The following is a 12106-nucleotide window of genomic DNA, read 5'->3' as shown; positions in this document are numbered from 1 at the left end:
TTTGGTGCTGAGACCAATCAATGGTTTATAGTAGACTCTAGATAAATATCTGTTAGATGAAGTTGCGCCACAAAATGTTACTGTGTATGTAGGTGACATGGTTTGATAAGCTCTGTAACACACCTCTGTGAAAGCTGATGAGGTTTTATTGTCTTTATGATCTAGATTTTTACATATATCTCAATAGCATGCAGGACAGAAGCAAAGCCAGCCTGGCTCTTCATGCTTTGTAGACCATGGTAGACAATGTCTGGTCCCATGTCTGCTGGGATGAGTAGGGTAGTTCCTCAGGGAAACCTCTAGTGATTCTCATTCACTTCTGGCTTGTGGTTACATTGTACCCAAACAAGCTCTGTGACTCCCCACTAAATTCTAAGCTCCTTAAGGTCTGTTTCTTAGTGATCTTTGTATAAACCAAGAGACTTAGTGTTGTACTTGCTATGCATTCAATATTCTACACTTTTCCCCCAAAAGAATGAATGAAGACAAATAGCAGTCTCCATGGCCTCAGATCTGCAGGAGTCAAGTGGTATCTGGTATCAAGCCTCGGGTTTGAGACCTTCAATCTGCCTCTTAGCCCTCAGTGCCGTCATCACAGCAGGGACCTAACACCCGCTCAGCCCCGAATCCTAACCGGGCTCTGCCACAGAGAGCACGCAGGCTGCTCCCACATCTCAGGGCCACCCATTTCCTGTGGAGCAAAGCATGCAGGGATTAGAGCCACATGTATCCGAATTCAAATCCTACCTTTCCACTAACCAGTTGTACATTCTGGGGCAAGCTGCTGCTTTATTTCTCTTTCTTTCTACCTTTCTCAGCTCAGAAATGTGGCAGAGGCTGCTAACTGTCCACCAACATCCATTCTTCTTCCTTTTATCACCTAGGCCATCGAGCTGCTCAGTTAGAGACCACATGTTCCACCCTTTCTTACAGCTAGCTAGCTGTAGCTCTGGGACGAAGTTCTGGCCCACAGGAAACGGCTAGAAGTGAGGCCTGCTATTTCCAGGGCACATTCCAAAAAGGAACCAAATCTCCTCTCCTCTTGCCCTTCCCCCTTCGCTCTGGCAGGAGCACAGCAGTGGAAACTGAAGCCACCACTTTGGGTCCAGGCATAAAAATCATGCCGTGAGGAGGGCAGAGCTGCCCTCCCAGTCCTGGGCTGCTTATCCCAAAACTTGTCCATGAAAGAGAAATAAACTGCAATCTTATTTAAACCACTGTATTTCGGGGTCTCCTTATTACAAGACCTTAGACTATAATCTAATTAGTACACTCGATTCTCTTAGTTATACAATGAGAACAATAGCAGCCGGGCTGTTGTAAGGAGGAGTATGCAGCAGGATTTACAAAACCGACCGTTATTCTTACCCAGACCTGTGCAGCTTTCCTTTAGCATGATGTCAAAGTCATGGTCTGAGCAGAATAACTGAAAGGGAGACACTTGGAGAGGTTTGACGAGTGCAAGTCAGTCACAGTCAAGATTACACACTAGAGTACCACTCCTACCCACTGTCCCTCCCGTGTTCGCCCCTCACCTGTCCCCTCCTCTGCCCGGCCCCCAGCTTTGGGGTTAGCCAGTGGCCTGCTGACTAATGAAACAACAGGAGAAGGAACCTTGGTGGTCGTGGTGGCATGGGAGGGGTGGGGACAGGTATTTGTGAAAGGGAATTTAATTTTTTGCAGTGGGGAATGCTGTACAAATTCTGTCCCTTATCTCTTCATGAGACCTTTGGTAAAATATTCAGTTCTTATTGTTGTTTGAGGAGCCAAATCTTTTTTTTTAATTTTATTAAGTTTTTAAATTTTAATTCCAGGATAGTTAACATATGGTGTTATATTAGTTTCAGGTGTACAATATAGTGATTCAGCAGTTCCATACCTCGCCCAGCGCTCATCATGATAAATGCACTCTTCAATCCCCATCACCTGTTTCACCCATCCCGCCACCCACCTGCCCTCCAGTGACCATCAGTTTGTTCTCTGTAGAGTCTGTAGGAGCCAAATCTGTTCTGAGGCTGTTTAAGGGTTGAGTTCAGCCTTAAGGACAAATGTGGAGGGAAGCCTGGGACACTCAGTGCAGCAAGAAAGAAGCAAACTGGGTGGGAGCTGCTGGGAACCCAAGAGCACATTGGGCTGTGTGGGCACCCATCACCCTAAACCACTGGAAAAACTCACTAAAAGTTGGAAAATGGTGATTTTCCAATACAGACCCATAGTCAAAATTGGAAAGATACATACCATAGGTTCTTGATTAGAATCACTTGAATTTCCCTCCATCCACCTCACCAAAAGTAATTGGTACATCCTTCTATTAATATTCAATTTTGAAATTCATGTATCGTCTGGGAGTTTGGGGGATAGTTAAGGACCCACTTATTAAACTGAAAATTTTCAATCAACACTTACCCCATCATATTATGGGCTTGGTTCTCCATGTCAAGAAAGTGCTGCATCTGATTTGTTTCTTGATTTTTAATCTATTAGGGGAGAAAATGATCTAGATTACTAAAACGTTTACTTTATTCACCTAGAAAGCAAGAAAATTCTGCTATTGGCAAACCATGCTGTGTGCACTTCTCCAAGCGTAGCAGCTCTTGGTTATACAAAATGCAGAAATTTGGCCCTTTTTAAAAATTCCCCCCTGCATTTATGACATTGGTTCAGTCATGAGTTGAAATACATGACATTGGCTGATATGAGCATTCATTCACTATTTCTTGAAGAACAGCTTGGTGCCAGGTACTTTGCAAAGGGCTCATCACATGAGATGAGTAAAAGAGAATTCCTATTGTAGAGGAGTTAAAGCTAAATGTTCTCAAACTTTCCTTTCTTGTCCCTTAAAAGTTTACCTTTATTTTAAGTAAATTCTCTCTTTGGCCCTTTCTGGGTTTTGTTAGAATAAATATACCATGAGATTTATGACAAACAGGTTAAGAGTTGCCTAAAAATATAAATCTTACAATTCCTCAATGGCTTTGTGGGCACCTGTTTACCTGGATGTTGGTACTTGCTGAAAGAAAAAGAAAGAAAGAAAGAAAAGAAAAGAAAGAAAGAAAGAAAGGTGGGCGGGAGGGAGGAAGGAAGGAAAGAAAGAAAGAAAAGGAAAGAAAAACGTTTTCCCCAGCAACAAAGTTTTAATTTAAAAAAAATACATGAGAATAAATGGACAAAGTATTGAAAAGAACTTCAACTCCTCTGAATCACTGAATTAAAGTCAATTAAATAGCATTCAAGATGGCAGAACGAGGAGGGAGACTCCCGGGCTCACGTCACTTCCAAATTAAAGGAATTAAAGAGAGGCTCTGGGATTGTGTGTGGAGCAGAGGGGTGAGGAGCAGGGATAGGGAACGAAAACTTGACCAGGAGGGACAAATGAATAAACTGATTTTGCAGGTTCTTCCAGTCACTCACTTTAACGTCAGGGAAACCGAGGCACAGACAAGCTAGGTGACTTGCCCGAGGCCACACAGCTAGCACCTACACCTGCCGACTCAGGGAGACCCGGCGCGCTACCCTCCCGACATCCCGGGCTCGCCCCGCCGGCGCGCGCACGGCTCACGCCCGGCCCCCCGCGCAGCAGCCGGCCTGCAGGGGTCCCTCGCCCCCGCCCTGGGCAAGCGCAGCCGAGGCGCCGGGTCGAGGGGGGTCGAGACCGGGTCCCGGCGGCCGGGGCGGGTTACCTGCGCCGCGCCGCGCTCTCCCGAGAGGTCTGAGGTCCCCGGAGCAGGAACGCCGGGGTCACCCTCCGCCCGGCCCGCCCCGGGAGGCCCCGCCGCCCGCCGCCCGCCGCCGCGCTCCCGCCACCCCGGCGCGGCCTCCGCGCGGCCGCCGAGGCCGTTAGGGCGTCTCCCTCCCGGCCAGCCGCCTGCCCGCCGCGCCGCCACTGGTTGCCATGGGGACGCGGCCGGAACGGGCCGCCGCCGCCGTGGAGGGGTGCGGGGGGATGGGCTGGGCAGCAGCCGCGGAGGGGCTTTGTCGGGAGTGGGGGGGCGGTGCTCCCAGGTCCTCGCCGGTCCTCGCCGACCCGCAGGTACGCGTCCGGTGTGTGCTCCCTAGACGGCGTCCTCCCGGAAACCGCGTTCTGGGTCCTTTCCTCTTCGCGGCTCTCACGAGCCCAGGGTCAGCCACCCAACAGGGGTCGGAGAAGTATTTGCTGAATGAAGGAAGAGGGGAGGCGGGGAGGCGGCCTGCGTCCAAGTTTCTTTTCTTTTTTTTTAAGATTCCACTTTTAAGTAATCTCTACACCGAAGGTGGGGCTCGAACTCACAACCTCAGAGATCAAGAGTCGCATGCTCTTGAGCCAGCCATTCTCCCCTGTATCCAACTTTCTTAAATTCCCCCGGCGCTCCTCCCTCTTACCCACGATTGAAGTGGCATCAGAAATGAAACAGACGTGGGGTCAAGAGAACTGCCTTTCTCTTCGCCAAGGTGTCTTTCACCTCAGAAGAGCTAGGGGGTTTCAAACTGCATTGCTCCGCGCACAGCTGCTCTGGTCGTCCTGATAGCAGCAACCGTCCCTGTTTTTCCCACACAGCGCCCTGGTCCTTAGCACAACTTTGCCAGTTAGGCGGAGCAGACAGGAGAGGAGAAGGAAATAGCTCCTAAGTAGGGGAAGGAGGGAACCGAGTGACTGATTCCAAATTCTTTTCTTTTTTCACTGAATTCCGAGAATAATAGATGACAGAAGCTCTGTCTCACATAGTTCTGATTTCAAAGAACAGGAAAGAATATATATATACTTGTATACACACACACACGATTTTTTCTATTGATTCCTTGGGTAATATTTTTAAGCCCTTGAATTTGTATATGGAAAATATTTTTGCCTCAATTTTAGGAACAGCATTCTTTCTCAAACATCCAGTTGATTAACATCTAATTCTTACAATCTTTTCTTTGCACTCCACTTTCATGACATTAACATTAATTTGCTCCTTAAAATGACTATCAATTTAACATTGACCCCAATCCCTCCATCCAGGTTCCATTTGAATTTCAAAAAACCATTTGCTGTTTCTTGACAAATTAAGTTTCCTAGATGAATTGTGTAAAGTAACTTAGGTCATTAGTTCTAATAAGTGTTTCATAGCTCTCATTATGATTGAATGAAGAGAATGATCATTTCATCTTAAATTGAAACTTTCCATTATTCTGGAAACCTTAAGTCATATTCTTTATTCTTGTCTAAGCTTAATGGGTCAATGTATTTATTCTGACCCGAAGAAGGGAAAATGGAAGTAGGAACAAAATTTAATGAAGTTTCAGGATGCCCAATATCACTCACGCTGAGGGACGCTTTACCATTAGTAAGTACTTTCATGATCATTATTTCCTTAGATGCTCAGAAGTACCATGTGACATGTGTAACAGCGGTTATTATAGCTCCTTTTAGCAGATTAGGAACCTAAACCTCAGATAATGGATTTGTCCAAGCTGATACATCTGGTTCAAATGCAGCTAAGAAAATGAACCTAGATCGCCTTACTCTAAATTCAGTGCTCCTCAAACTCTGTCCAAAAGTTAAGGTTGAGTAGGTTTCTTGAGCAGACATACCTACTTGCATAGGTAACTGTAGATGTGTTTAAAGCCACATTTTTACAAGAAAGAATGGGTGTGGGCAGGGCTTGCAAAGCATAAGTATGTGATGGAGTTTAAGAAAATTTAAATATAGAATGGAAACACTCCACTCAATTTAATAGGAATAGAGGCTCAAAATGTAAAGACCTACCTTCCCACCACCTCACTGCCCCCCACCCTTCAAATAAAAAGTAACTGCAAAGACTGGAATTTACCCAGAAGTGGACCTATTATTGTATCTTTTCAGATGAAATTGTTGTGAAAGGGATGAGGAAAGCAGGAAGTCCCTGAGTCTAAAGGAGGGGAAGAATATGACCAGGCTGCTGGTAAGAGATAGCAAGAGAACTCAGTCCTGAAAGAGACTGAGGCCAGAATAAGACATGAAATATAACCAGAAATGGCCAAAAGAGAGTATAGAAGACATAATGTCTGAGGAAGAAGAATGATCTGTGGAGGAGAAGCTAGGGGACCAATGATATAAAATAAATAATAATCATAGCCATAGATTGAACCTTAAAAATGGAAAAACTATCATTAACAAAATAGTTTTCACAGCAAAACCTGCAATAACAGCACAGAAAAGGAATGTGCATGTTAGCATATACAGGGTTATATAAATTAGCTTAACATCTTTTTTACAAGGGAAATATTTATTTTTGTATCTTCAAAAGAAGGTTTAAAATTATATATACATTATAATAAAAAGCTAAGTCCATCTTATCCATGGAAACTATTTTAGGAGAAATTTTAACATAATAAAGATCAAATAATCATAGAACTGGAAGAAACCATAGAGGGAACATGGTTCAACCCTTTCATTTTATATAAAGAAACTCAGACTCGAAGAGTTAAAATGATTTGACTACCTTCATTACTAGCTAATAACAAAAGAGATTAGAACCCAGGTGTTTTTTTCTTATTATATCATGCCACTTCTATAAATGGAAGCAAGTTCAGGAATTTTCTGAAGATACTTCAGTGCATATCCTAGTTCGGAAAATAACTATTCAGGAAGAGGAAATTCAGTCTTTAGAACCAAGATCACCCTAGAGGCAGCACTGTCCGATAGAAATATAATGCAAGCCACTTATGTAATTTTACATATTGTAGTAGTCAAATTAAAAAAATAAAAAGTAGGTGTTAATAATATATTTATTTAACTCAATAAATCCAAAATACTATTTCAACATATAGTCAATATAAAAATTACTGAGATAATTTTTGTACATTCTTTTTTTCCATACTAAGTTTTCAAAATCTGGTTCGTAGTTTATACTTACAGCACGATCAGTTCATAGAGCCATATTCAAGTGCTCAATAGCCACACATGACTGGTGGCTACCATACTGGACAGCACAGCCCCAGAATACAGGTGCCTGGCCAATGTAGTATAAAGCCCTCTGTTAAATGTGAAGGGTCACGCAATGAGAGAGATTCTAAATTATTTGGATGTTTTTGAGAGGGACTATGAAAGTCTCCTCCATCAAAATCCTCATTCACTGTCTCTAGGTTGGAAGAGGGATCAGACATCTGAAGAGAAGCACATAACTGGGACCCTTCGCCAGGCAGGGAGAGGTCTTTCACTGCATTATGATTCACAGTCCTATCAATTCTCCTAGTAAGGGCTGCTTCTCCAAAGAGAATTCAGAGTAAATGGGAGGGCCTTACCTCTTAGTTTTGTCTGGCCAGGGACCTAGATGCCAAAGGAGTGTGTCTTCCTGATGGGAATTATAAACATCAGGACTCATTGTAGGTTCAGAAAACAAAACCAAATTCTTAGGAAAACGGCAATCATAATTTTTTTCCTCTACTTTTTCTTCTTATAGACCCTTAGTGTTTTAGCACTGTGGTTTTGAAAAGTCATCCTCTCTTGGGCATTAAGGGAAACAAAAGATTTTTTATAATCTTGAGCTAAAGTTTCATGGATGGAATAACTTATTTCCTGGAATCAGGCACAGTGAAAAGTCCCCAGTGAGGAAAACGAATTTGGAGCTCCCTCTGGGGAGTCAACTCTTTCTAGAAGTTCATCTCTGTTAAAGATTTTCAAGCCCCAAGCTAATATGATAGTGAGAAATCATTGGGTCAAAGTCTAGGAAAAGGCAAGAACCTAGAGAAGTGGGCCCAGCACTCAATGCTGCTTTTTGCCTGGAAGGTATATGATACTCTGGAAGGAATAACTACAAAGGTGGTTTTGTTGGTCCTATGAAGCAAAGACGACAAAAGACAAAGCCTGGCCTCACTCCAGGTAAGGAGTTCTGCCTTTAAATTGGAACCCCACAAGGCTTTGCCCTCAGGAAAATGGTGAGATGGAAATAAATAAGTACCCTCACAGATTTGTAACCCAGTTTTGGATTGCCTGGGTAATTCAGGACAGCCTCAGTCTCTGAGCATGGATGGGGCAGTATCCGACTGGTAGATTAAGACACCTGGAGGAAGCAAGCAGACATTTTCTTTGGTGAAGATTAAAATCATTCTAGACCTCAAATTACTCCGAAGAATAATTTCTCAAATACAATTACCAGAACATCCTCAAATATAATCCAGGGCCAGGAAACAAGATGCCATCAATAGAAAATCAATAGAAACTACAGACCACAGAAACAAAACCACGGAAGCCTTAGATCCTGGAATCAGAAAACAATTGTAAAACTATGAATAGTATGGTTAAAGACAAAAAGACAAGATTTAAAAAGTCTTTAGGGAGACTAAATATAAAAAGTGACTTAGCGGGACACCTGAGTGTCTCAGTCAGTTGAGTGTCCGGCTCTTGGTTTCGGCTCAGGTCATGATCTTGGGCTGTGGGGTGGAGCCCCACATCAGGCTCTGCACTCAGCATAGTCTGCTTTGTATTCTCTCTCCCTCTCCTTCCCATTCACTCTCTCTCTCTCAAATAAAGTCTTAAAAAAAGGTGACTTAACATCTTTGAAAAGGAACCAAACAAATTCTAGAACAAAAAAAAAATTACTAACAACCATAATTAAGAACACGACAGATGTGTGTACTAGTAGTTTGATACAGGTGCAGAGAGAATTTGTGAAATGGAAAATAGATCAGAAGAAAGTTTGCAGATAGTAGAGAGAAGACAAAACAATGAAAAATATTTTAAGATGAAGGTTTCCAACTTTAGTACTTTTTAATATAATTATTTATTGTTATGAAAATGAAACATAATATATATGAATATACCCAGTTCATGCCCTAGCCTATAGTGGGTACTCAAGAAGTATTTGTTTAATTTGAAATAGAAAGATTTAATTTGCATAACTTGCAAATCATCTTTGTCACTTTTTATAATTCCTGTTTCTGTGTCAAATGTTCAAGCTTCGCTTTTAATTTTTTAAACATATTACTCATAGTCATTTTTTATTTTGTGTCTTATGATTCCAACCTCAAAAATTTCAAGAACTATCAATGCTAGTTCTTATCATGTTGTCTTATTTGTGTGTGTGTGTTTTATGATTTTTGACTATGAGATAATTTGGGGAGAAGAACTTATTTCTGAGACTACATCTTTGAGACTACATTAAGGTTAAATTCTTCCAGAGAGGATTTGCATTTGCTTTTGAAGTTGCCTTGGAGCCTACTCAACCCCAAACCACTTTATATTAAATTCTTCACGGGAAAATTTTCAGACAATACAGGTAATATGAATGAATGAAAAATAAGTGTACGGACAACTTACGATACAAATTTCCAGAGAAAGAATTTCCCTTCACTTGGGGCCAAAGTCAAGATGGATGTGTTTTCTGCTATTCTATTGTTGTGACTTAAAAAAAAAAAGTAAGTCTTTTATTTTAGAACAGTTTTAGATTTAAGAAAAACTGTAAAGATAATATAAAAAGTTTCCTTATACCCCACATCCAGTAGACCTTATTAACAACATCTTACATTAGTATGGTCCTTTTGTTACAATTAATAAACCAATACTGGTACATTATTATTAAATAAAGTCCATATTTTACTCATATTCCCTTAGTTTTTACCTAATGTCCTTTTTTTCTGTTGGAGGGCCCCATCCAGGATAACACCTTACATTTAGTTACCAGGTCTCCTTGCGCATTTCTTGGCTGTGACAGTTTCTAAGAATTTCCTTGTTTTTGATCATCTTGACAGTTTCAAGAAGTGCTGGTTAGGGGTTTTGTGGAATGTTCCTCAGATGGAATTTGTCTTGTGTTTTTCTCCTGATTAGACTGGGATTATGGGTTTGGGGAGGAAGATCACAGAAATAAACTGCCATTTTTAGCACATTGGATCAAGGATACCAGCTATCATGTCCACAATAGCCAAACTATGGAAAGAGCCTAGATGTCCATCAACAGATGAATGGATAAAGATGTGGTGTGTGTGTGTTTTGTGTATACACATACACACACACACAATGGAATATTATGCAGCCAACAAAAAGATGAAATTTTGCCATTTGCAACAACATGGATGGAACTAGAGGGTATTATGCTAAGCGAAATAAGTCAATCAGAGAAAGACAAGTATCATATGATCTCACTGATATGAGGAATTTGAGAAATAAGACAGAGGATCATAGGGGAAGGGAGGGAAAAATGAAACAAGACGAAACCAGAGAGGCAGACGAACCATAAGAGACTCTTAATCTCAGGAAACAAACTGAGGGTTTCTAGAGTGGTGGGGGTTGGGAGGGATGGGGTGGCTGGATGATGGACATTGGGGAGGGTATGTGCTATGGTGATCGCTGTGAATTGTGTAAGACTGATGAATCACAGAGCTGTACCCCTGAAACAAATAATACATTGTATGTTAATTAAAAAAATTTTTAAAAAAGGGTACCTGCTATCATCCTGATTTATATTGATGTGGATCTTGGTCACCTGGTTGAGATGCTATTTGTCATTTCACTCCAGTGTAAACTTACGCCCCCAACCCTTTCTGTACTAGACTCTTGAGAAGAAAGTCACCGTGTGCGGCCCACAATTAAGGAATAGAGAATATGCTCCATCACCTTCTTAAGGGTAGGGTATTTTTTTTAATTTAAAAGAGTTTTTTTTTTTAAGATTTATTTATTTATTTGAGAGAGAGAGAGACAGACAGTTGGAGTGGGGTGGTGGGGAGGGGCAGAGGGAGAGAGAAAATCCTTAAGGAGACTCCCCGCTGAGCACTGAGCCCGACATGGGGCTCAGACCATGACCTGAGCCAAAGGCAGATGCTTCACTGACTGAGCCACCCAGGTGCCCTGAGTTGTTTTTTTTTTTGTAAGATTTTATTTATTGGGGGGCGCCTGGGTGGCTCAGACGGTTAAGCGTCTGCCTTCGGCTCAGGTCATGATCCCAGGGTCCTGGGATCGAGTCCCGCATAGGGCTCCCTGCTCCTTGGGAGCCTGCTTCTCTCTCTCTCTCTCTCTCTCTCTCTCTCTCTCATGAATAAATAAATAAAAAAAATCTTTAAAAAAAAAAAGATTTTATTTATTGGGGCGCCTGGGTGGCTCAGTCATTGAGCATTTGCCTTCGGCTCAGGTCATAATCCCAGGGTCCTGGGTTCGAGCCCCACATCGGGCTCCCTGCTCAGTGGGAAGCCTGCTTCTCCCTCTCCCACTCCCCCTGCTTGTGTTCCCTCTCTCGCTGTGTCTCTCTCTGTCAAATAAATACAAATCTTAAAAAAAAAGATTTTATTTATTTATTTGAGAGACAGAGAGAGCACGAGTGGGGGGAAGGGCAAATGGAGAGGGAGAGGAAAAAGCAGACTCCCCACTGAGTGGGGAACTGGACAAGGGGACTGGATCCTGAGATCATAACCTGAGCCGAAGTCAGACACTTAACTGACTGAGAGACCCAGGCACGCCAAAATGCCAGGAGATTTTTAACTGATGCTCTGCTCGATGGATTTAAGTATGCTTCTTAAATCTTGTACAGAAACTCATTTTTATCATAGATAAATAAACCAACCACTGTAGTAGTAGAAATGGAAAGAAGGAAAGAAAGAATGAAAGGAAGGAAGGAAGGAAAGAAAGAAGGAAGAAAGAAGGAAAGAAAGAAAGAATTATAATAAAAGAAGTGACAAGAAGTCCTTGCAAATGACTATTAAAAATTGTCCAGGTAATTCTGGTATTCTGTTTTTCTCTCACAAAACATTTCTTTTCTATTCCTTTTAATAATCCCTTTTCTGAAGCTGTTCAAACCTCATTAAATTATCATATTGTCATGGTAGCCTTATCTCCAAATGTGAATTAACTATATGTTGACTTGAAGAAATATTTTTTTCTTCTATAGTGTCATGCCAATATTGTCAGTGAGGAGATTTGCACTACTTTGAAAACTCTCAAGTAATAAAATTCTATTAATCATAGTGCTATAAAGCTTCAAAATATATCTTCATGTTCATGTTCAGAAAACTAAATGGCTTTTTTTTTTCAACTGTAACAATTTCACTGGAATAATAGAGTTTTATAGTGGTGACTTATAACCTTTAATTAAGGTATTTGTCAGAATTAGGTGTACCGGATAAATGTTCTAATTCTGTATTCCATAAAACATATTCTGGGCTTGTTTTCACTTAAGTT

At 41.7% G+C, this 12106-nt stretch overlaps 1 protein-coding gene across 6 annotated transcripts in view; it reads right to left on the bottom strand.

The window, feature by feature from the left end:
• The window catches only part of DEUP1 (deuterosome assembly protein 1), a 214961-nt gene that overhangs the window by 83918 nt on the left and 118937 nt on the right, over positions 1 to 12106 (bottom strand). For 5 of the 6 annotated variants that reach the window (XM_064577122.1, XM_064577125.1, XM_064577126.1 and 2 more), the window contains one exon: positions 2407 to 2477. In XM_064577122.1, the coding sequence (XP_064433192.1) occupies positions 2407 to 2453 (47 nt within the window). In that variant the 5' untranslated portion in view covers positions 2454 to 2477. Of the gene's footprint in view, positions 1 to 2406; positions 2478 to 3680; positions 3785 to 12106 lie in introns of those variants that run through there. The other variant, XM_045894603.3, reaches the window with a different exon arrangement.

This window comes from Mirounga angustirostris, unplaced genomic scaffold, assembly GCF_029215605.1.
Source record: "Mirounga angustirostris isolate CCGP_5_RB_7025 unplaced genomic scaffold, mMirAng1.0.hap1 SCAF_13, whole genome shotgun sequence".
In the NCBI taxonomy this organism is placed as follows: domain Eukaryota; kingdom Metazoa; phylum Chordata; class Mammalia; order Carnivora; family Phocidae; genus Mirounga; species Mirounga angustirostris.
Note: the sequence above shows the minus strand (reverse complement) of the source record. Positions and strands in the feature narration are given on the sequence as shown.